This window comes from Epinephelus moara, chromosome 5 (assembly GCF_006386435.1).
Source record: "Epinephelus moara isolate mb chromosome 5, YSFRI_EMoa_1.0, whole genome shotgun sequence".
NCBI classification, from domain to species: Eukaryota; Metazoa; Chordata; class Actinopteri; order Perciformes; family Serranidae; genus Epinephelus; species Epinephelus moara.
The window spans coordinates 32,994,528-33,020,214 of record NC_065510.1 but is presented as its reverse complement, the minus strand read 5'-3'; the positions used below and the strand labels follow the sequence as shown (position 1 = coordinate 33,020,214).

Below are 25,687 nucleotides of genomic sequence, written 5' to 3'. Positions count from 1 at the left end.
CTGAGCCAAGATAAAGGAGCTGCATCACAGCAGGTTATGAGGTCAGACCAAACACAACGTGCCTCTTTGCAGAGGTCCTGACACCATTTCCTCCATAGAATCAATCCTGGGCCTTTGTTTACTGGAAACTGCATTGCTGTTCCACAGCTGTGTCAATGTTGCTTTGGTATTCAGAAGGGTGCATTGTGATTCAGGTGAATGAGATGTAGAGCATGTAATCTTGTTGACCTCCTACTGCATGTAGCAGTGGGGAAAATGGGGGATCAGGTGTTTTATGTAGGTCAGGGGGGCAGGTGACGATGCAGTTTGATTAGACAACAGGTTGATGTGGGAACAATCACAAATGTTGCTTGTTGTAATTGTCCATGCACATTGTCTAGTTGCACAGCCCAGTGTGATTTCATTTAGCAATGTCAGTGGTGATGACAATGAAATGGTGGCCCTGGGGTCAAAACACAACGACATTTCACAAAACACAACAACATTTCACAAAGCACAACAAAATTTCAGAAAACAACTTTTCAAAAAACATGTTTGTTTGTTTCAGAAAACACAACAATATTCAGAAAGCACAAACATATTTCACAAAACACAACCACTTTTCACGAAACAAAAAATTCACAAAACACAATCACTTTCATAAAACACAACAATATTTCAGAAAACACATTACAGAAAACAAATCTCAGAAAAAACTAAATTTCAGAAAACAACATTTCAGAGAACAATTACAGGAAACATATTTCAGAAAACAGAATTTTCCATAAAACAACCACATTTCACAAAATACAACATTGTAGAAAACACAACAGCATTTTGGAAAACAAAGCTACATTTTACAAAACACATTTCAGAAAACACATTATAGGAAACGCATTTCAGAAAACAATATTTCACAAGGCACATTTCAGAAAACAAAATTACATTTTACAAAACACAACCACATTCCACAAAACACAATCACACGTCACTCAACAACTTTTAAGAAAACACATTTTACAAAACCAAAACATTTTAGAAAAACATCTCAGAAAACAAAATTTTTCATAAAACACAACCAAATTTCAGAATACACAACAACATTTTGTAAAACAAAACTACATTTTACACAACACAACCACATTTCAAAAAACACAATCCTATTTCACAAAACACAGCAACATTTCAGAAAACATTACATCTCACAAATCATGTAGTATTTTGTGAAAATTCAACTTTGTTTTGAGAAATGCTGTTTTGTAAAATGTGTTTTGTGAAATGTGACTGTGCTTTCTGAAATGCTGTTGTGTTTTCTGAAATGTGGTTGTGTTTTGACTGTCAGAGCCACCATACAAAGGATGTATGGTGGCTGTTTAATGATGTTTAATGATAATGCGTGTCCTGTGCTTTGGGCTGATTTGTCAAAAGTTCCAAGAAGTTGAAAACTGCTGAACGTCTCTTGCCTTCACAGAATTGCCATGCGCACACAAACTTCTGCCAGCGCTCCAGTTTTTTCGTGTCTGTTCTGTTTTGTCAGTCTGCTTGCACTTCTCATGTTATTTTTGCATACCTTATGTCTAACTTTTCCTTCTCCTGTCTCTCTTTTCTACAGTGTGGCAAAGGAGCAGAGAACTTTGACAAGTTCTTTACACGCACCCAGCCCCAGCTCACACCGCCAGATGAGCTGGTTATCGCCAACATCGACCAGGCAGAGTTTGCAGGGTTCTCTTTCATCAACCCACAGTTTGTACACCCGTCGCTCATAAACAGCGTATGAGAAGGATGGGGAAGCGTCCCTGAAGAACCTCCCTGTTCACTGCCACCCACGCAAAGCAACCGTCAACCTAACATCTGACCACAACTTGATCAAGGCCCACTGTAAACCTTTATGTATTGGATTTATTCGCAAGCAGCATTGTAGGGCATGCATAATTGTTCTGTACAATATATTTGCCAGTATACATTATATAGATTAGATCCTCAGCCATCAAAAGAAATGATTTCCTTTAGTTTAATGATGAGCATGTACTGTAGACAAGGATGCCCTTCCTTATCGCGGCAATTAGTATTGAAGGTTTTCCATAATTGGAGGCACTGAGACAGAAGGGTGTCAGGCTTTACTTATCTATGCCACTATATGATAACATTTAGAGAATAATGGCTGTATATAATATAAGCAAGAGAATACTAAAGACGTATGGTCCTGGAAAAGGTTTTAATGCTTACAAATCTGAATAGATAAACATTATGGTCTACATATCTAGTTGATGGGTCACAGTTTGTTTCCAGTATACTGTAGATATAATGTGATGACCTCAGAACCACTCACATAAGGCAGCGTAGACTACAGCCAAATATGAAGGACAGGCAGTGCAGGCGCTGAAACAGCACCTTGTGATTCAGTGTTTCCTGTATCATGTTTACAGTTTGTTTCCCCTGTTGATTTCACGGTGAAGGTATACAATTCTCTTTAAGTCAAATATGATTCTAGCCAGTCTCAACTTCCAGTGTGCGTAGCAAATCAACTCAAGATTGAACAGTTGTGTAATTATAGAAAATATGCAGCCTGTAAAAATGCAAATATGTGAGACACATAGGTATGAAAGTGCATCAGGTCTGATTCCAATCTATCAAAACTTAGCTTGTTAGCTTAACAGTTATTACCCTATTTTACCTGCTCTCAGGGCTGGGCAATATGAAGAAAATCACTTGTTATGATATTTTTGACCAAATACTTTGATAACGATATTACGACAATATTGTAAGGTTGCCTGACACCAGACAGAATTGTCAGCTGATTAAACTCTGTTTCCATCTTCAGTCTGACATTTAACTGATTTCTGTGGGGGAGGGAGATACGATTTTCCCTCACCAATCACTCGAGGCAATATATCAATCTATTACAGTATTACATCATTTTAAGTCCACACTGATGTGTAGCCATGCCAACATACCTGTTTTGCCAGGGTTTTGAGTAGTAAAGTAAAGGAAAGAAAACTACAATATCAGGTGATATTGAGAAGACAGTCAATTTAGAGTAGCGTCGATAGCAGTGTCTATCTTGTCTGTAGCCTTCGTAGTTCTGGAGCACCACTTGACAATGCTTAACAGCAGCTTGACAGCGAGTTAGCCCCACCTATGGTGCTAATTGGCTAATCGAGTCCTCCCACTGCACACATTGATTGTCTTTTATATTAACCGAGAAACTGATGTCTCCTGTCACGATACCAGACGAATCAGTCAATTTAAACTCGGTAAAGTGGGCTGCTTCAAAGATGTGGACCTGGACAGATTTCCCAGAATATTACACAATGAGATTTTTTATGAATATCAAAAGTAATGTGGGTATAATGGCTAAGTGAATAAAAGCAAACAGCTAGAATGGTCTGGTCAGTTCAGAAGATGGCATCACTTTACTGTAATGCAGCCTTTAAAACCAGGAAAAGACAACACTTACGATACGGTATCCAAAATCTGATGATATCTAGTCTCATATCATGACATTGATATAATATCAATATATTGCCCAGCCCTAACAGTTATAATTCACACACCAATTTTCTGGCCCTTACTGAAGCTGCAGATTGTATACTTCTCTTGTCAATAATTTTGTGGACACTATGTGGACACACAGTTATCAGTTTAGTATGTGGGCAGTGGTAGGACATTCTTATATCTTCCTTCAGTTAAAAAAAAAAAAAAAAAAAAAAAATCAACCCTAAAACGTTTACAGTTTGTCATGTTTTAACATTAGTCAGTGTGAACCACTGTCTCTGTCCCATGATACACCCAGAACTACAAATCCTCCCATTAGTCATAAATGTCTCAACAAAAACACACGTATACATTTTGATAAACTGTTTGTTTTTTGGAATATAACATGATGTCATTGTGTATTAACCATCCAATGTTATACTGCATACAATATCATGCCCTTAGTTTTCTTAGATGGAGAAGTTGCAAACCAGTAGAAGCAATTCTTCTGCCAATACTTTGTTGTCCTAAAAACAAACACATCCCTCATTAGGAGTCTGTCAACACAATAATTCTGAGTTAAATCACTTATTTTTGCACCCCTTTTAATTTCTTTAATGTCTTTAAAAATAGATTAGTTTTTAATCTCCTCTTCTTTTGTGATCTCATACATATTTTTCCATTAGATCAGATTGATATTTTAATGCATCTACTATCAGTGCATAACTCCTTTGTAAATAATCATGAGTTATTTAAAAAGAGTATAGCAAGTTACAGTTTTTATACCAACACCTGAATGTGCTTTTATTACATTAATTATATAAAACCAATATTTGTATGTGTAAAAAAGAAAAAAAAATTAAACAATGAAGAAAGTAACCCAGTGCAGATCAACTTTGTAACAGCTGGATGTCTTTAAGAGTCCAGAGTGAGCAAGTTGTGAAATATATCTGTTCTACTTGTTTTGGCAGATTTATCAAAGCTTTTATTTTCTTTATTCATATTCAATGACTGCAAATTGTGTGTTGATTGGATGCGTGTCTGGCTGTTGACTGTCCCGCTGTATCTGCATGCTGTTGGTAGGCATCATTCATGCACGTGATCCGCTAAAGGCTGCATGCTAGTAATTATAAACGAGTTACAGTACGACCTCAGAGTGATACTCCACTCAAAATCTAACTTTAGTGGTAAAAGTCACCCCTTGTGGTCTTGGAAGTTTGTACCGGTTTTGTCCTTCTTGAAGAATAATGCCCATGGTTAGCTTAGATTCATGGTTGACTTTAAATGGATTAAAATAATGACAGATTTTAACTGAAAGTTTAAAACAAAAAACAAAAAAAAAAAAAAAAAAAAGGTGTCAAAACATTAAAGTTTGATTTCAAACATATATATATTTTTTTTTTTATATGAAAATATCCCTCTCAGTCTTCACCTAGACAAACAAACCCACCTTCAGCTTGNGAAAGTTTAAAACAAAAAAAAAAAAAAAAAAAAAAAAAAAGGTGTCAAAACATTAAAGTTTGATTTCAAACATATATATTTTTTTTTTTTATATGAAAATATCCCTCTCAGTCTTCACCTAGACAAACAAACCCACCTTCAGCTTGCAGGCCTGGACAAACCTATATGGGAGGTTAATGACACCAAAAACACAGATTTAAGGTGGACTATAACTGTAACCATAGCGCTAGACCGGCTAAATTTAACATGGCTAGTACACACCACAGTCCGGTACCTTAAAGGATAACGTTGGCATTTTTCAACCTGGAACCTATTTTTCCATGTTTTTGTTTCTAAGTGGCTGATGCAAACAAGGACTTTTGAATTTGGTCCTGCATTAAGAGAGTACCATGCCCACAGTGTAACCAGGTGGGTCAATTATTCAACATCACTGCACGTCCAGTAAAGTGTTTATTTTTGCCACAGACAGGCTCAGATTGTTATTGTAAATGTCTGAAGTGTCTCTTTACCTTTGTCTTGATCTGGTCTGTTTGTTATTGTGTCTTAAGTCTTGCTCAAGGAGCAGTCTCGCTCTGAAATCTTACAAGATGTGAGTTGTTGCAGGAAGACAATGGTGGAAATGCGAATGAGAGGGAATAGTGCGTTGTGTTGGAGTACAGAAAAGGTAGCTCAGTGTTTTATTCAAAAGATTTTCAATGTTGCGTTTCTAATGTTTTCTTCCTGCAACAAGTCACATCTCATGGGATTTCAGAACAATACTTTTCCTTGAGTAAGACTTAAACACATTCACGAACAGACCAGATCAAGCCAAAGGCTAAGAGACACTTCAGACACTTAGAATGACAATCTGAGTCTGTCTGTGGAAAAATAACCTCTTTTAAAGGATGTACAATAATGGTGCACAATTGCCCCATCTGGTAACATTGTGTGCATTGCGCGGCTGCTGACTGCAGCCCTCTTTATCAATACTGGACCAATTTAAAAAATTAATATTCACATCAATCACTTCAGCACAAAAACATGGGAAAACAGGTCCCAGGTTGAAAAATGCTGATGTCACTCTTTAAGAGTGCTGATCTTAGACCAGCTGGACTCTTTGAGAGGTGATTGCAGGATTTTGTAACTATACTGCACACCAATCACAAGTAAAGTTTCAATGACACAGTCCTGCTACAGTAATGAAACACCTTAGTCCTAATGCTCAGGCAGATTTGTAAACTATTTGTGAAAGTAAGAGCGAGGAACAAGTGATTTTTGCCAAAAGAATGCAGATCACAGGGGCTAAAGAACATAGAGTAGACGTTTAGTTTATTAATCTAAATAGATACTAAAACAATTTTTAAAAGACTTTCCTGAGACATAGTCCCTGGTTCTAGATCAGTGCTCTTTCCTGTAGAAGCTTGATATATATATATATATATGGCCCCTGGTTCCTTTTGCCTTTACCCTTTTAGGGCGATGTGGAACACTGAATCCAGATCTGTGGTCAGTTGTGACTGAGACGCACTGCTAGTTGCTAGACCAGTGGGACCACTCGCTCTTTAGTGTCTCATGAATGGAGTTTATGTTGTAATCTTAATGTTGTGTTTTTGTCACTTTGTAAAACTTTTGTTTCTTATGCTTTTGCTGTTGTAAGTTGCTGTCAGTGTTGTCAGTTCTGTTTCTCTAGCTTCTGCTCAGAAATTCAGGAATGTTTCAAAGGATATATCACATTAGAAAACACATATCTGACTGATATAGGAACTGTTGAAGCGTTTGTACGGTTTTCTCCATGTTTTTCTAAGAAATGTGCTCTCTCCTGCCGTGTTTCCTATAGTATATAACCTTTTGCATGTGCCAAACCTGGAAAATGCCAGAACCCGACAATAGCAGCGTTGCACTAGCTGTAGTCACATGGATGACTTCTTCTTTGTGGCAGCTTCTCCCAGCGTGGGTCGAGACCTGCCTGAAGCCACACCTGCTGTACACTCTGTTGGCCACAAACCATATAGCATGCTGCCATGAGTATACCAGTGCACATTGTGTCAGTACGCTTTACGATGCCAGTCAGTTTGATAAACGACTCATCATATACGGTACTAGATTTTCCTGCCTGTGTAGCCTTGGGCAGAGTTGTGTCCGGGAAAAAAATAACATTTCAACTTGTGGAGCATTTTGATTTAACACCTACAGTGAATTCCACAGAAGTGAGAGAAAATATTCCTTGTACATACTTAGAGTTTACTCAGCAACACTCTTGCCCTCGTCCGAGCCTCACTTGCACCTCTGTATGTGCTGACTTAATAGATCCATCCCTTTAATAGAATCTCTGATTACTTGCTTCCCAAACTTCTTTCTTCTTAATAATGTTTTCAAAACGTCACAGTCAGTGTGGGCATGAAAAAAAGATTACTTACTCTCCCCTTGTGTGCCTTTCCCAACTTGAACAGATATACTGTACATTGTGTTCTTAATCTCCATAATCCAGCTCTGATCTAAACTTTCTACTCCGTGTTTACTTCATACCTTTACACCACTTTCTGTATCTTTAAATCCATTGTCAAAGTCAATTCATTCTGTTTATACTTCATTTTTTAGTGTTTCAGCACATCTTACAAATGAATGAATGTGAATAAATGTTAAAATAAAAACGTTCTGCACGCTTTGTTCACACAAATGCTCCATCATCCGGTCAGTACATCACAAATTAAGAACTTTTTTTTTGTCTGACGCCAGTAACCTTTACAGTCACAACTTGACTTATCCTCCCGTGTCTGCTTGCTTCACCTTTACCTCCCTGTGCCTATTAATGACTGAATGATGTAGTGAGTTAATTAATATCTGTATCGACAATATCAATTGATGATCTTCGGGGAGTGAAGGAACAATGGACGGGTGATTGATGGGGTTTATAGTTAAATGAACGAAAAGATAGATGATGATGATGGCTTGTTTGAAGGACGACCCCTGTGCCTCGTCACATCGAACCGCCCCTCCCTCGTCATCTCTTGTACGCCCCTCTTTCACTCCGCCTGTTCCTCCTTCCTCAGTGCCTGGGCCAAGTCAATCCATCATCTTATCGACAGCACGCTCGTCCTTTTCACCCCTTTAAATCCCGTCAGGTCAGGAAAGCGGTTGATTTTTCTCGTGCGATTTACACAGTTGGCATCAATTCCACCTTTTCCTTTTCTCTACTGAGGCCCCTCAGTGCCCCATGGGAAAAGAGTTTTACTTTGTTTACATTCTGTTTGATGTCCTTACCTTTTTGTTTTTAACTGATCAGGATGTCCAGAAGATGATGAAGTAACTGTCTGATTATGTTTTATCTTAAATGGAAGGTTTTAAGAAAGAGGGTTTTTTTTGATTGGCATTTCGTACAGTACTCCTTTCAGGTTTGCTTTAGATAAATCTTGTGTTATGTCTATCCTTCGTAGTCAGTCATCACTCTCCGCTGTGTCCTGTCCACTGTGTAATGAGAGAGTTGAGGTGAGCTGCCATCTTTTTGGCCGTACCAGAGCACAGGATCAACAATGTGCAGGAATGCCTTATCCCGTAACCCATACAGTAACATGGTCTCTAACTCGCCTCTCTTTGTTCATTTATTCTCTCAGCACCCCTGTCCTTGTACATAAATGACTTACAGTAGATATCTACATAGACTGTAAAAGAAAGAATATATTGTATTTTGCAAAATGGTGTATGTTTGTTTTCTTCCCCTGTCAGCCTGAAACCTTTAAAATGAGTCTGAGCTACTTACCTTGTAATTGATTGTGTCATTTGTACCTAATGTATGATAATGCAAATAAAAAAAAGGAAAATGAGATCCAACACTTCTGCAAATGTTTTTTTTTGGGGGAGGGGATTTCTGGCCAGGAAATTATAACACAGATTGTGACTCTCCTATGCAACAGTCTTGGTGCAGACTTTGAGTTTCTCCTTCAGTGGGAAAGGTGTGTGTTGATCTATTTTAAGAGTTGTGTCAGTGACACCTGTCAGGTTTTCTGATTCAAAAAGACAAAACAACATCACTAAAAAAAATGTAAATAATACACACATACAATGTTGCTTGGTGGAGACACTGGCAGGATTTCATTTCTATCTTGTACAGTGTATGCATAAGCAAAAATATTGCCATTATTAAAACAGTTTTTTTTGTTGTTGTTGTTGTTGTTGTTATGACACACAAAACTTGATCAAAGAAAGCTGAGCCTCCCCCGACTTCTTCATTTCAACACGTCTGCATGTATTCTGTGTTCATGTGTGCCTCTTACAGGAGTAGCATGTTGCCCTATGTTCAGTGGTAGGCATATCTCATCCTACATGTCCATCTAGATCAGTTGTCATAGGTGTGGGTGTTTATGCGTCATTATGATCATATATAATGATGTGCATATGTATATGGGGGTGTATGCGTGTGCTTTCCTTTGACTACATATGCAGAGGTGTGTGTGTGTGTGGGGGGGGGGGGGGGGGTTGTCGATTCTGTGTATGTTCCAGGCTTCTTTATTAGTTGGATGACTGAGCTTGAATCCCAGTGAAGGCTGAGGGGTGTTAGTGATGGAAGACAATAGTGTAGCACTCACTGCTGTCAGAAGAAGGAGCATCACAACCTAGTTTTTTGACTGACACAGGAAGATCTCTGCCACATTTCAGGCTGTGTGAGCACAGCTGGGGCTTTCCTTTGAAGCAAGGAGAGGGTTTATGTGGAGGCTATTTAAAGGGATAGTTCAGATTGACAATGTGGGGGTTGTATGGGGTACTTATCCTGTTGGTGCCCCTAGTTTGGAGAAGTGGCAGGAGTGCTGCTGTGGATGGGGGCATCAGCAAAACATATTTTAGCCACTTAAAAAAAGTCCCACCTAAAAAGTAGTATTTTCATCACTTTACCTTTTTGCATCAGACAGACCTCAGTTCCCCGTCTTTGCTCGCGTCAAAGTCACCAGACTCCATTTTGGCTCACTGAACATAAAAGCTGCTGGTCTACCACTGTCTTGATCAGTTAGTTAATTTGTATTATTATGTGACTTTATTTATTTATTACTAAATCTGAACTAACTCTATAAAACACCAAAGTCACAAGGTATCACAAACAACATAATTGATTGAGGCAGCGGTAGACCAGCAGCTCCTGTGTTCAGTAATGTTAAATCCCTGTTTTCTCAGTGGAGCCTGGCTTTGAAGAGAGGATATAACAACTTTAGTTTCCCACCAGAATTTTTTGTCTGATGCTAAGGTAAAGCTGTGAAAATGTTCTAAATGTAGCATACAGTTAAACTGATATCAACTTTTTTTTACGCGGCTAAAATACTTATTGTCGCTGACCCCTTCACAGCAGTACATTGCTCAGCTTCTGTGTCACACTTAAGCCTCCTTCTCCAAAGTGGGGTGGTGCAGATTGACTTTCACGTTAGGTAATACACTAACAATGGGTATGTACCTTATACAGTCCCAATACAGAAGATCCAAACTATCCCCTCAAGGATTAACTTAGTTTTTAGGAGACTAGCCTAACTAAATACCTGTCACAACAAGCAGCCAAAAAAGTGCTTCAACTACATTAGGAGCGGTAGATTCAGGGGCAGAGCCTGATGCTCAGCCTGATGCTAAGCCCAAACCTTGGGGGGCCAGTGGTATGTCAGGGAGATTTTCTTCCCAACTACATGCAGTATTTATCAAGCCATTTGAGGTAACGGAATGCTTTAAAATCTGTGCATCATTTGGGAAAAACATGATAGTTGCCAAGGGGAAAACAATGATTCTGTAGAGCCCACATCCTATTTTGTAATTGTTCTCCAACTCTCTTCATCATTCTGACACCGTAACACAACAAATGTTGAGCATGACTAATTTTCACTCCTGCCACCTAGAAAGAGGCAGAACTTGTCAGATGTTACTATTTCTTACGTTGCATAACACTGGAGTAAACAGCATTACTAATCTTGAAATCTATTTTTGTTACCCTACACTGTTCACAGTACGTGCGTTAGCTCACAAATCTGATACACTTGAATCCATGCCACAACAGTCTGGGTTGCTCTTGTTACAAAAAAGGATCCCCAACAAGTGAACGTGGTCTTCAACACTCAACAGAACCACATTTACTCAATTATACCAGATTTCCTTTGAGAAAACATTCGGCACTGGAGCCCCAGAAGCCACCCCCTGCTTTGCTTCTGAATAGATTATAATGTAACATCTTTACTTTTTCTCATAAATAGCATCCTTCTACTTCTTTTCCACAGTACAAGATTAACATAACAGAGGTATAAAGGTGCAAATGCTAACTTTAGGAGGAAATAAACTAAGAAAAGACAGGTAAATACAGTCTGCCGTTCTTACCGCTGTTCCCCATTATTGTATTGATCACTGAAAAGTTTTCCATTAATTTCTCCAACCTTGACCTCTCCTCCAGTTTGGACTCTCCTCTATCTTGTTAGTCACGAAACTGCAGCCACTATACATATCCCCAGACTCTTCACAACTCCCTTGATAGCTTTCATCTATCTTCCTGATGTTTTCTTAAACAGGGGCCCATAATTACTATAGTTCCTCGTTGGCAGGTGGCCAGTGTCCTAAATGGTGCCTTAGAGTGATAGAGAGAGGTTTTACAACACACACTGGTATATCACTGTGGCTGTTTTACAAACTTACCAACCCTTGCTACACTGTTCTTGAATGTCAAACAAGCCTGTAAGCCCATACTTAACTTAAATGTGACATACTGCATTAGGAAAAGACTCAGTCCAACTGTATCTCATTAATTAATTAGATTTAAAACTGGGCTTCTTCTCCCCTGAGATGTAATATTGCTGTAATGCGGGCACAAACAGTACAACATTATTAAATTTGTGTTCATTCCTTCACGTGTTTTCATACAATGCATGCTTGCCATGTGATTAGAGAACGCCCTGCAGTGTGTTGACTGTGGAACCAGCTGGCGTGCGAGCTTTTGTTTAACACCTTACATGTTTCAGTCCACTGGTTTCTCTCATTCTCCCTCTATTACACAAGCAGACAAATGCACGGACGTGCATGCACACACATCTTCATCTGTTATGAAACAGTTTGAGCTAAATCGTATGTAAACATATTGTGCTGTTATGAGAGCAGCTCTGGCCTTAAGTAAAACAGATGCATTATCTTTACAGTCTGATACACATTAGCATCTTTGTGAATAATGACTAAGCCGTGCTGTTTCACAGAAGCTGACTGAATGATTTATGTTTTCCAAATTGAGTCCACGTTCTTGTAGACAAGAGAGCCTAATTTACAAGGTTTCTGGCTCCTAAATCAAACAATAAACATACAAATTTCTCTCCACTCTTTCTTCCAGAAGGTATTGAAGTTCAGTGACAGCAAACTAGGAGACATGCTTTGTTCTGTATATAGTTCAATATCATGGGCAGATTATCATATTTCATTTTTAAAGCCTTATGCTCACTTCACTTTGCTCTGGTCAGCAGGGGCTTAGTATTTCCCAAATACCTGAAGGATGCCAGGGAAGTTCATGATTGCTGTTAGTGTTCACTCAGCCAGCAGGAGACTAAGGACCCGTCCCAATACCCACACTTCCCCTAGAAATACCCACTTGCACTTGGTTGTGCGCATTCACGTTTAGGCTACTGATGTCCCAAAACAGAATTGAGGTAGTGGAAGTGGTTTCCAACATTTAAAACCCGCCCTAGATTCCAAGGGAGCCGCGAGCCACACTTTCAACGAAGTGGAAGATGAAATTTCCCAGAACACCTTGCGAAGTCAGCAACTTCGGCAAGTTTTGGAAAACAATTTGTTACTGTACGATCGGAATGTAGGCTATACATACAACAGATGGTTGGACTAGCGTAAACTCATCAGCAACTCGGTTGAACACAGCGTCAAAATATTTAAACAAATCGACTTACGAAATCGATCAGAACTAGAAGACGTCGTAGGCGACTCCTGTTTTCAGCATTTCTTCTCCGTTGATTCATCAGACGGAGAAGAATAAACATAGCACACACCACAACACAAGCGCTGGAGATGGCATTTTCATTGCGTTGCTACTACGCGTGACGTATGCCTGCACGTCGGCCACACCAATTTGCATGAAGTGGTGTCTCATTTCTTAGGGAAAGATCTCTACCCTAATATTTCTCACTTCCCTCATCAAGGGTTATCTCGCAAACGAGGGCACTCAATACCAAGTGAGGGGTAGAAATGGGATTGGGCCTAAGTTTTGCTTCTGGCTTTGATTACTGGGAGAAGGAAGCCAGTGCCGCTGGTGGTATCTTGTAAAACAGGACTACATAAGGCATCCATTGGTACCATCCAAGTTGCCATAGTTTGTCGGAAAGGGGGCTAATAACACACCGAATTTTGGCTACATTTTGACGAGGGATCCCTTGAACTGGTTCTGTGGATACCCATGAGCGTCCCCTAAACTTGAGGGGGCTTGTTACCTATATATGTTTTGTTCCTTACAATTGATGTACTCCTTCATATCAAATCTGTATATTCGTCTTTCAAAGGAAATGGACAACCAGCCCATTTAAAGAATACTGATTGCCTAACATGTATAGTTAAACAATACATTAAAAGTGGAGGAAGCAGAAGGGAGAATACATCTAACAGTATATGATGAAATGCGTGAGACATAAGCTTCTGAGAGAAGACACAGGGATATGATGGTCCCGATTGCCTTCCTGTTAGGTCAGTCAGGGGTTACGTGAGAGTCCAAGTCAGAGCCAAGCTGACTATATGATCAGTCGGGAACAGAATGTGGCGGTTAGTCACACATGCACAGGATTCACCAGATGCTCCTAAATGACTGACTGAAAGTCGATAGAGGGTTTGTGCTGAATTTAGCAGCTCAGACTGTCTGTAAATCTGTGCCGTCCTGAACATGTGACCAGATGCTATCATGAACCTGTCACATTAAACATAAATTTCAGCTGGGTTTATTAAATATGTAGGCTACATCCTTTATCTGTCCGGCCACTGTTTTCTGCCATTACACAAGGTCCCTGACCTCATGCGAAAACATGTGACAGACTATTACACATCTGTTTCCACATGAAGTATGAACCAGATGTTACACTGATGCCTTTTTTTGAGGAGTGGTAATACAAAAAAAGAACAGAAGCCCCTGAATGATTCTGCTGAAGGCTCTTTTTCTTTGGCAGAATATTCCCTTCGGTGTTTGAAGGCATGGCATGAAAAAATCAAAACAAAACCACAGTTTGTGTCTCAGCTGGGGAAGCCAATTTAAAGGGGTAGAAACATAAGAGAATAATGTTAGGAAATGAAATTTATGAAAAAAAAGCAGAGACTGCCAAAAAGGCTTCTCATCAGAGTAAGTGTGAAAGCTCATTATGTGGTGTCTTCCTACCGCAGCCCATTTTTGTTTTTTATTAGAAAGTACACAGTTTTCCTGAGTTACTATAGCACTTGAAAGCTGGTTGCATGTGCCGATGAAAAAATAGAATTTTGTACAGAAAAGTGATTGTGACTTTTTGGGAGCTGGCAGCTTTGCCTGGCTAGAAACCAAATCTTGTTCCAGCACGCATTATGAGCAAGGCTGGATTAGGAGACAATGGGCCCGTGGGCACAGACATGCCACAGGCCCCACCACGTCCTTGTAGTCATTATGCATCTCTGTGGTTTTGTGTCTCTTTGTGGTGTTTTTGTGTCTCCTTTTTTAGAGTTGCATAATAATATTGGCAAGCCATCGGTATTGGCAGATATTGGCTTTAAATGGGGTTATCAGAATTGGCCAACATGTTTTTTCTTGTTTTGCACATTGAATGAATATCACCGACATTGAAAAGCATTCTATGTCATGTCTCCATCTGCAGGTGGGTCGTCACAATAAGAGTATGCATGCATAATATGATGTTAGAGCACGGTCTCACTCTGAAGTCGTCGAAATCTGGCGCTTGGGCGGTGACTTGCAGCGCCAGAAACCAACAAAAAAAATATGCTGCCGGTTGCCATTATAGTTTAACGGCACCTGGCAGCATCAGGGGAAAACGCGGCAAGACAAGGACGAAAGTTAAGGCGGCGAAAGTCAGAGTGGGGTGAGTGGTAGGGTACGGGTGGTGCACGGGAACACCTACTTCCACCCGTAAGTGGTGTTCGCATCCCATAAGATTCTAAAGCCAAACCCTGTTCTTTTTTCCTAGACCTAACCATGTGTTTTTGTTGCCTAAACCCAACCATTTGTGTTTGTTGTTAAAATGGAAGTGTATCTTTAAAGAAGAGAACTTGACACGGTGTCCCAGAACGTCAACAACCAACGCACCCAGGGTACCTTGTACGTCGTATGTGGACGTGGAAAGTCCATGACCAAACGTCAATATGTGACGAAGTCGGAGTGAGAATGTGTTAAATGTTAATTCCACCACAGTAAAGACTTGATCACTAAAACTAGCTGGTGAATAAAAGTGGTGATATTGGTATTGGTATCTGTTGTCGCCATATATGTTACATATATGTTATATATCGCCATATTGGATATTGGCAAGAAATCTAATATCATCTATCCCTAATTTTGTTGTTGTTGTTGTTATTGTTTTGCTCCTTTTAAGAGTCATTTTGAGTCTCTTTGTTTCTTTGCAGCTGTCTTGTCTCTTTGTTGTCGTTTTGTGTGTCTTTGTAGTGGTTTTATGTTTGTGTCTTCTTGGTTGGTACCTGTTAATTTGGGCCTGTGTCCATGAATCCATCCATTACTGTGAGGGGTGTCCAGTGACATTTTTTAAGTCACAGTCAGACTGCATTGTAATGACAGTACTTCTACTGTATTAATTTCTAACTTCTAGCTTTTTCTGTGCAGTGCTGACACTTGAAATATATCCTCCTCAGACCCTGTGTCCTCATATGAGGACATCTCATTTTGGGTTTACTTGACCATATACTTCATCCTACTTAACTTAGACCTGTTGTCATCATTCGTGGACACTTTTTTTGTGTCAAGATTGCCAAGAAGATGATCAAACTTGACTATCTAGAGGAAGTAAAAGTCGTAACAAGGTTTCTGTCAGTGAAAATACAGAAGGGTAATTTGCACAATGCACTAATCCATGTAAAAACAAGATGGCAACCATCTCTGCCAAGTCAGTGTGCAGCTGATCCTGACACAAAAGTGGACAAGATCCAAAACCTGATCACATTTTATGGTTGAAACTTCCTTATTTCTGATTAATAATGTTTGTAGTTTGATATGGAGCACAAATGAAACAAATTTTAGCAACAGGAAGTACTCATCTGAGGACATTGGGACTTAATTGTTCTCTCGTTTGAGGACATTGGGACTTAATTATCATTGACAATGTTTGATTTTTTTAATAAGTTTCGAGTCTTACTGATCTCAAATAGCTAGGATAAATTAACAATGCATACCAAACAAAAGTTCGGGTATCAAGAGGATATGCTGTGCATTTCAGGACCCATATGAATTTAAGTCAAATTGTAAAGGTTCATACAACTCCATGCCACCTTTAACAGCTCAGTATTTGATGTGTACAAAACTCGGCGCCTACAGGGTTGTGTTTGGTTTGGTGCATAAACTCATTCAAACCACATCACATGCAGGCAGCATCTCCCTCCTGTCCTCCGCACACCTGAAGAGAGGTGGAGTGCGGAGAGTTGGGGCGCCACGTGCCACGCGCCACTAGTGCTGGCTTGGATAGTAGTGGTGCGCGAGCTACGCAGCCACGGGTCCTGAACGCAACACAGGCTAATCGCGCGCCAAACCTGAGACAACACGGACCGACTGAACGGAGAGAAACAAAAGAAGAGAAAGAATAAAAGAAGAGGGAGAAGAGTGGTTTTTTTTTCGACGAGTCTTCTTCGTGAAGGTAGTAAACAATTTAATTGTGTTTTTCTGAGGTGCGGTTTCTACAGATACATATCACAGTCGGCAGTTTGTACAGAGAAACGCGCTGTTGATTGTTGACAGATAACACGGTGTGCTTTGTTTGTTGTTTGCTGTTTTTCACGGGTTTATTTATGCCAGTTATACTCACACTTGTGTTAATACTTAAATAGTAAAACAGACAGTTGCACTGATCACCAGAGTCGAAGCTTCTACTAACTTATATTCACTCACTTTAACACATTTAAAAGCGAGGAGCGGAGTTTACTCGAAGTAAACACAGATGTGATAATGGAGACATAATTGACAGTAGCTAGTTGAGGAAAGAAAAGTGGTGTGACACAACTGCTCGTTTTTAGCGTGACAGAAAATGGAAAGAGAGAGGAGAAAATAGAGCTACTGAGATTTAAATAACTTAATGTTAGTCTATCTGATGAGAAACCCACAGTCGTTATATGGAAAATAACGCCCAAATGAAAACAACTTGACCACACGTTTACTTTAGATATTACTGCGCCGATAGAGCCGTGTGCAAAGGGGGTTTAGATAAATGAGCTCCCACTACATTCCTGTGTAACAACACGCTGCGTGGACTCAGCTCATTATTGACTGACTGTTCAGCCAGGGAGCGTTTGTGGGAGCTTCAGCACCGCGGACAGCGATTTGAGCCCGAGCCAAAGATTAAACGGCATAGGCATAACAAACAGCTGGCTCTGATTACTTCACACAGGATGTGGCCAACAAATAGACTCAGGCTAAAGACACTGACATCACTGACCAATAATTACAATGATGAATTAGCTTTAAATTAAATGAAAAAACACTGAAAAAATAGTGTAAATACACAGATGTGGATGGACAGTAGTCACCTATTTATCAGATTACCCATGATCAGTATGTATGAATTAATGCTTTTTGAGATTTTGTTAATTTTTAGGCTCTACACCTTGTGCTCTGGTCAGTAACTGAAAGTCCTACCACAATTTCTTTTTATTTAGCACTGCAGCACTGCAGAAAGTTATTCGAAAGTAAGCAGTGGTAAACAACTAGATAGCCCACAGGCCTACTTGGCTGACATCCACTCCTCAGTGTTCCAGCCAGACAAATACTGTTACAGCACAAATTTAGACAGGGATGGTGTGGGCTGCAGCAGGGGATTATTTTTCTGCAATTGCAGGAGGAAAAATGTTTTCTTGCCACTGTTCAATACAGGCTCGCAACCCACACCCTCTCTGGATGAGAGTTGTGTACTTGTTGCAGTAAGGCAGACATTGATATAATAGGTTGTCTGTGTTATCTGGACTTGAAATTATGGTGGTTCAGACTCTGACTCAAACATTTTAGTGTTTGTTCCATTTCAATTCAGTCTTTCAAAAGCTATTGGAAACTCACTTTTTTTATAAATAATTTTCTTGAAAAAAAAAGAAAGAATTCTTAAAGCTTTAAATAGGTTCAGGATAAAACTGAAGTCAGTCAACCTACTTGTAAACCCTGCTGCTTTTGTTAGACATTGTCTGTCAATGTTACAGGCATTGCTTTTTATTTTATTCATGTTGTCAAAATCTATTCTACCATCTTGAGCCACATATTTAACCCGTGGCTGGCAGTCAGTGAATCTTTGTATTTCCCATCTCTGGGGTGCAAGTCTTCATGCAGCTGGTCATAATGGGCAGATTTTCAGGAGTTCAAGGATCCACAGTGTGTTACAGAGCGCTTTACAGCCCTGTTCATTTGTCCTCTCATTAAAACTGTGCAGTCTTCCTCCGTTTCTCCATCCACCTTCGTGCTTTGTTAACTCAGCAACATCACTGTTGACAGTTTACTAACTTGTCACTTATGCCCACAAGGAAACAGAGCTGCAGGTCATCATTAAATGCCTGATACGAGTTCCACATGGAGAAACATGATCATAGTCAGTGTCCTCAGTGTGTATTGGACTGCTGCAATATTATACCTACTGCACATACTACCGTTGTACTATGAGAAAGAGCTTGTCTACTATTACTTAATTGCAATATTAGTAAATGTAAGATTAAAATGATTTAGTTTTTGACATAAAACTGTTAATTCTAGTTGTTTCTATTCAGATTTATGTCATAAACACGTGAGGATAATATTAATTTGTCACAGTTGTAAAAAATAGGATGACATAGCAATATTATTAGTAGGTACTGGGTGTGTATGAAACATGCTAAACAGTAAAACAAATTTGTTAAGCACAGTAAATAAGAATTCCCTGTAGCGTCAGCCCACTCTCTTGGCTGTGCCTCGCCAGTTTCAGTGATCACTCAGGCTCAAAGAGACATCCTCATGGGATTATCCTTAAAAAGTAAACACGATGCTGTCACGGCAGAGAGGTGCTCAGTTTTCAAACACCTTGAAGTGTGACAGCGATCCACTTTTTAAGTTTTAATTTAGATTGGTAGTACGCTGTGGCTGTACACTGACTGTGGTAGTCATTGTTAAAGTCTTGTACGATAGGATGTTACTATTAAAATATTTACATGTATAATTGATATCTTTCAGTTGCATTTTCATAAGACTGTCATTCCTTGTCTTTATTCTGTGTGTGTGCGTTTGAGTGCCTAAAAGACTGTGTAATATGTCCTGTGTATATTTTTGTTCTATAATCCTCTGTGATGTTTTTCTGCCTCTGTGTCTCTCTCCTGTTTTCCTCTGTTTCCCCTCTCCAGCATGTAAAATTCACTACCAAATAGGAAGCCTTTATTTGGGGCTCGCTCATCAGTTCATTCATGCTTGACTAATTCGGAGGCCTTTCTGTATAGTGTTGCCTGGCGACAGAACCAAGTCAAGCACTTATAAATGGGAGACTTGTTCTCACAACAAATACAGGAAAATGGATGTTAGTGCTGTGGGTCACTGTTTTTTTGTGCCAGACTCGATGGAGTGTCAACCCTTTTAGAGATCACTACTGTGTCATTCACTTATGTGTTATTAGATTAAATAGACCCGTCTGTCATCTTTGTTACTAATATGTCTACATGGAATAAAAGCAGTTCAGGATAACTGTCCCTGATGAACACAAAGTTTTGGCATTTTATCTCATTATTACCTTGGAAGATATTAAAATGTAGAGAACAAGCTGACTGACAAGCTATCTGTACACTTTCTGATCATGATACTGTATGAAGGAAGACACGGGGGATGACAGCTCAGAGCCAAAACCATTTGCTAAAAGACATAAGGGAACTGCCTTTGGAACAGCATGAAATGCTTGGGCTATATCCAGAGCTGCCCCATCAAATTAAGATGATCTGACATTACAGATGTACTGCGTTTTGATGCAGTCTGCTCTAGAGTCTTGAGGGTGAGTTAAGAGAACACGTTCAACATGAGGACAGCTGGTTCAACTGTTTGTATGCAAATGTGGCGCAACATTTAACAGCCAGTTGACTGATTTTGTGCCCCGAATCTCGTGATTTCACTGCGGAGAAGAGGTGAGAATATGACACGAAATTTCCACTTCATTCTCTGTCTTGACAACTCACACCACCACCACCACCACCACCACCACCACCTCACTCTGCTGTGCGCCGGATGATGTGCTGTAAGTTGTCTGGCCCACAGCAGAGATTTGTATTTTCTCATTTTTGGGAGGCATGTCTTCAAGGGAGGGCTGAGGCATCTCCAAAATTAGACCACTGAGAAATCATTCTGGCTTGTTAGCTCCCTACTGGAGGCCAGCACAGCTCAAACATAATGGCTGATAGATGAGAGCATATGGAAAAGAACTGTCTTCTTTGATATAACGTTAACTGTTAGAACCCCATAGTTGGGAAACCAGACAAAACAACAATGGCTGCTGTATTCAGATTGGAAACAAGGCACTTATCATTAGTAGCTTTAATTGCAAAGGTTTGACATATTCTTCCCAACTGCACAAAAGAGTTGTTCAGTTGTGTGTTCCTCCCCAAAAAACAACACCACAGGCTGATAAGGAGCTTATTATTATTATCAAATTGAAGTTTGGTATGGGCAACAACCTCGAGTGGTTATAATTATTATGACATGCATGGATGTATTATTAGATCTGGATACCAAACCCCAAGAGGGCACCTACTCAGTCAAAGAGAATTTTTGCTAGTGTTTCTCTTACTGGCCTTGTCCTCAAGTTCCCACTTGGTCCATAGACTCTACATTGTGATGACATCCCAGATTTTTAAAGTCCTTTTTCTCAGCTCAGGGAAAGTTCTAAAAATATTAAACCTCCATGGATCAAGGATTAATTGTACAAAGAGTAATAACTGATCTGTACTTCAAATTATTCTGTCAACAGTTGTACAGATGTCTGTTTTTATAATGACGGTCTATGGGGAAAATGATTTTCTGGCCACAGGGAATTTTCCGCTGCAATACTGCGAGTGGCCACTGGAAAAATTGGAAGCAAGGATGAGCTGCTGTGCCATACCCAGTTCTCTAATACATCCATGGTCCCCTGTAAAGTCAACACTGAGTCATTTTAACGTATGCACATATGTAATCTAGAGTCACGTATTGTTTCGTCATCACATTACCTTTACTTCATAATATCAGGTTAAGTATGTAACATGACAATGCCCAACCATCATTCTTTTCCTAAACCTAACCTAACACAAATTTAGGGAATGCTCCTGTGGGTTGTATTAGATGGAAGAAACAATACAGATGTGGTGGTATGGAGGGAGAACTTGTTGGATATTGTGTTTGGGTATTAGATGAATCGAACAGTTGCTCTAGTCGATACATAATCCATTAAAATATTTACCATGCAGCGTCTAGGTTAATATACTAGAGAGGGGTGTGTAGCCTCTGGCCATTGTAGGAACAGTTTATATCTAGTCTGAACATGACTGCAGGCTTAAAAATGCCATTTTCTAGGCCAATATTGGGTCAGACCCTAAACTCCTTTTTAAATTTTCAAATGGTTTTCCTTCTTCAAAAACAAAAAGAAAAATCAAGATTGGCAACAGTAGTTATGGTAAAATTGCTCTTCAAGAGTGAGGCTTGTGTGTTAGCCTATTTACAATCAGTAAACAGCAGAATTTAATATTTATGACTTCAATTTATAGAGGGCAGGTGATACTTTTGTAATCCCTATAAACAGATATATGCACATATATGCAAAATATAGCAAACAGGACAAGATTTTGGTGATTTTAGTGTTCTGGTTTCTGTTTGTGGTATGAGTCACAGTTGAGTGGAATGTAAACAGTCCTTCTGGAAAGGTGAAAGGTGAAATGAAATCTGGGAACCCATTGTTTGATTATGATCAGTACTGAGACTGATACTTCTGTAACTTTGATTGTTGTATGAAATATTGTTAAAAAGTCACATTTGGATTCATAGTGCCACTGCTGCTTTGGATGTAATGGTCCCAAAATAATCTGTCTGTGCCGTTTACTTCATACTAGCTTTGTTTTTAATGCTGGGAGACATTTTGGACAGTCGAGATACAGAAAAATATAGCATTCTGTGTAATACTGTTATGACCAGTGACACACTCCCTCTGTAATACTCAGAATGCATTAAGTGAGGACAACAAAGAGTGGCTGCAGACAGTTTGGGGGTCAGTGTATTGCGCTCTAATGTATGGTGATGTTTTCATGTACAAGGGTACATGTACAGAGTCTAAGAGAGTATGTATGATGTGTGCATCACATGTAGGCTTGTGTTGTGTTTTCCCTTTAGCTCGTCTGCTTAAACTGTACAAGCAGATCTCAGCAGGCTGACGATGGGGGCTGCCAGCTTCATCCAGCTGTGTCTGTGGCTTGATGACATATCTCCTCTCTCGTGCATTGAACTGCTATTGTCCTCAGGCTCCTCCAGCCAGCCCTAGCAACATCAACCAACAGCAACTAACTCCCACAGTGTTAGTCGCCTGTCTACATCAGAAGCAACAGAGGGACTGCACTCACAGCCACGCTCTTGCAGCCACAGTAGCTGGGTCAATAAGCATGCTGTGACGTTGAAAAACCCTCGACAAAGAGAAACAAATAGACAAATTGCCCAGTCAGTTTGTAATACATTATTTATCTTTGCAATTGTTTAACCAGAGATGATCACTATAGCATTGGTGTGTCACACAGTGTTAGCGTACTGCTGTGTTTCATATCAGAAGCCAGATTTGACTTATTTACTAGAAGTTGTCCTGTTAAGAAGAGATAACAAATTATATCTTCAACATAATGTGACATTACGGGTCAGCCATGTTTGTGCCTTGGAGGTCTGTCTGTGTTTCAACATAGCACACTACAGCAGTTGAAAAGGGTGGAGACATCTGCGTTACTCTTTGCCTCGCTATTGGATTTCCAATTGTTCTCGGAAAATGGGGTATTTTTGGCGGTGAGCTGTTTAAATTAAGGTTGACAGGAGGTTAGGTGCATGTTAACAAAGTAGACAGAAGAGGAATGCCCTACTTTTGGTGATGACGTGCCCTTTACTCGAGCAGCGGTGTGCCTCCGCCTTACTTGATGGCCTCTGGACACCTAGTGGCTTTGTTCAGTATCACATTCATGTTGCTTTCAGTTACATCCTTTTGAAAATAATGTTTTTATATAGTGGAAGGTTTTCTGTAATAATCTGTGAAAATATTTTTAGTGTCTGTTTTTGCACAGGAAAAATATATTTTAGGTTATAAAGTTACAAAACTTCTGCCTAAGGAGGAGCAGACTTCAGCCTTGCCACAGGTTCAACCAGGTTCAAAGGAAATGTTGATGTTTATTCAGGAGAGAGGGTGTTTTGTGTATCCCTTTGCAGGCAGGGAGGGATCACGGGCTTTTGTGTTGGTCGCAGTGGCTTTGAACATCTAACGAGAAACGTTTCTCAATAATAATAAAAACAGAACCTTTTATAAAGCCATTTATAATCCCTTAGAGACCAGGAGAATGAGCAGCATTATCAGTATTCATAAGGGATTGAAGATGATAACACTGGGTGTGTGTGTGTGTGTGTGTGTGTGTGTGTGTATGTATTCTGAAGGGTGGAGGACTCATTCTGAACCTTCAGTATACACATGCCTGTTCTGTTTAACTTTGCGGAATATGAGAGTTATTTTTATCCCCCCTTTTTCATTTCTTCTCATTAGTTTAGAGAAGTTCAAACCTGTGTGAAGCAAGAAATTAACAAACATTTTGTTGAAAATGAAAACCCTTGACTCTCAACCTTCTGTCCATTAATTGTTCGCACCCTAATTTCCTTTTCTTTTCTTCTGGAGTTAAGGGAAAGGGTTAATCACATAATTTTTAGTCAAGCCGGCAGTCGCCAGCTACATCATCACTGATGAATCCAGAAAGCACTTAAACATAAACTCCAAGTTTGGTAACTTTTTCCCAACGGACAATTTGACCTCTCATAGTAGGAGAAGCACATTAAACATTAATGGTGTCGACAATACATTAAAGTGTCCAAAGAATCCATGCCAGTGAACCAACACACATAATAGCAGGGCACTGGATATGTGACCCTTGAATGAAATGCAGCAATTGTTAATGTAATTATTTACACATTCCTGCATCCACAGCACAGGGACATGCTTGGAAATATTTTGCAAGATACTCCTCACAGAAACTGCAAGACACTTTAGAAAATTCCTTTTAAGAATGCCCCTCAACACATGACTGAACGATGCTGCATATAAATTAGTTGGCAATTTAGTGGCCACATCTTTCAATATTTTCATTCATCCAACAATAGGGAGTTTATCAATAAAATATGTCTTGACTGGAACATCACCAGGACAGTAACATTTTCTGTGATTGTGGACTGACTGTGGGTTTTGTGTTAGGCAGTTTTAGGATTGTCCATCTAAATGTTTGGCCATTTGTTTGGTCAGTTGTCTCTCTAATCTAAGATAGTACAGTTGGTGTCAGTTGAAAATCAGATGTTGTTTCTCAGGACTGCCCCCGACTAAGAATTTTCTTAGTCAACCAAGAGTTGTCATTTCGGGCCATAAGTTGACTACTCGTCCGCATGTTTATGATATAAATTTAATTATTACATTATACATTTTGGATGGGGCAACACAATGGTTTGAGTTCAAGGTATGAGAAAGAAAAGTATCAGTAACATTTTTAACACTGTGCTACATTACAGAGAAATACAAACCGTACTAATGAACCTTCATTAAAGGTTGATTATGTAGAATGAGCAGAATACCGCCATCTAGTGTGTCTAGATCATAGTCGCAACTACAAAAAATAGTTCCAGCAGTCGGGTTGCCAGGTTCGATGCCAAGTGTGTGAAGCCATCAGCCTGCACCATGTCAAGTGATGAATCATACAGGGTAACGACTAATTTCGACTAATCAATTCATTTTACAGCAGTATTTAACATTAGCCTAGCTATAGGTCTATATATATATATATATAATGTTATGTGTGGTATTTATTCAGTTTTGGGAAATCACGATGTCTAGAAGGCATCAGGGGCTGCATGAAGCGGGCTCAAGCCCCCGTTCCGCTGCGGGCCACGTCGGGTTGGCGACTACTTCATTTCTTACCACGCAGAGTGCACTGCAGATGCTAATGTTTGTGTCACTTTTTACCGAGTCAAAGTAATGTCGGTACTTCCAAGCATTAAACGCTGCATGGTCCTGCTCTCTCCTGCACTCCATGTTATCTGTTGTTGATCTACACATGTCTGTTGTTTACCACTGACGTCGCACCGCGCATACCTGATTGTCATGAGACAGTCTCACATAATCACAGTTTATAAAGCAGTATCGCAGCCTGCTTGCAGTAAATCTATCTTGAAAAAGTAAATTGACCATCAGTGCCGACAAGTAACATTAGCTAAGTTAGCAAGTGAGTTAGCTTACCGATCGAGGAGAAAAGTAGCCATTTCCGCATGCGTTCTTATGCCGTGGGAATCCTTTATTTGAGTCCATCGAGCAAATGCTTTGCCAATATTAACTCTCGTCTTTGCCCTTCTCCGGTCACTCTGTTG

The 25,687-nt window shown here is 39.7% G+C and overlaps 2 protein-coding genes across 3 annotated transcripts in view; both read left to right on the top strand.

Moving 5' to 3' along the window:
* The window catches only part of LOC126390694 (protein kinase C alpha type), a 211,018-nt gene extending 202,298 nt beyond the window's left edge, over positions 1-8,720 (top strand). The window contains exons 17-18 of one of the 2 annotated variants that reach the window (XR_007569985.1): positions 1,592-4,807; positions 4,956-8,720. Coding sequence is in view for 1 of the 2 variants with exons in the window: in XM_050045110.1 (XP_049901067.1) it covers positions 1,592-1,756 (165 nt within the window). In the remaining variant the exon portion in view is untranslated. Of the gene's footprint in view, positions 1-1,591; positions 4,811-4,955 lie in introns of those variants that run through there. The other variant, XM_050045110.1, reaches the window with a different exon arrangement.
* Positions 8,721-16,528: 7,808 nt separating this feature from the next.
* The window catches only part of LOC126390698 (voltage-dependent calcium channel gamma-5 subunit), a 26,378-nt gene continuing 17,219 nt past the window's right edge, over positions 16,529-25,687 (top strand). Inside the window, exon 1 of the mRNA XM_050045118.1 lies at positions 16,529-16,727. The gene's annotated coding sequence lies outside the window, so the exon portion shown is untranslated. The remainder of the gene's footprint in view (positions 16,728-25,687) is intronic.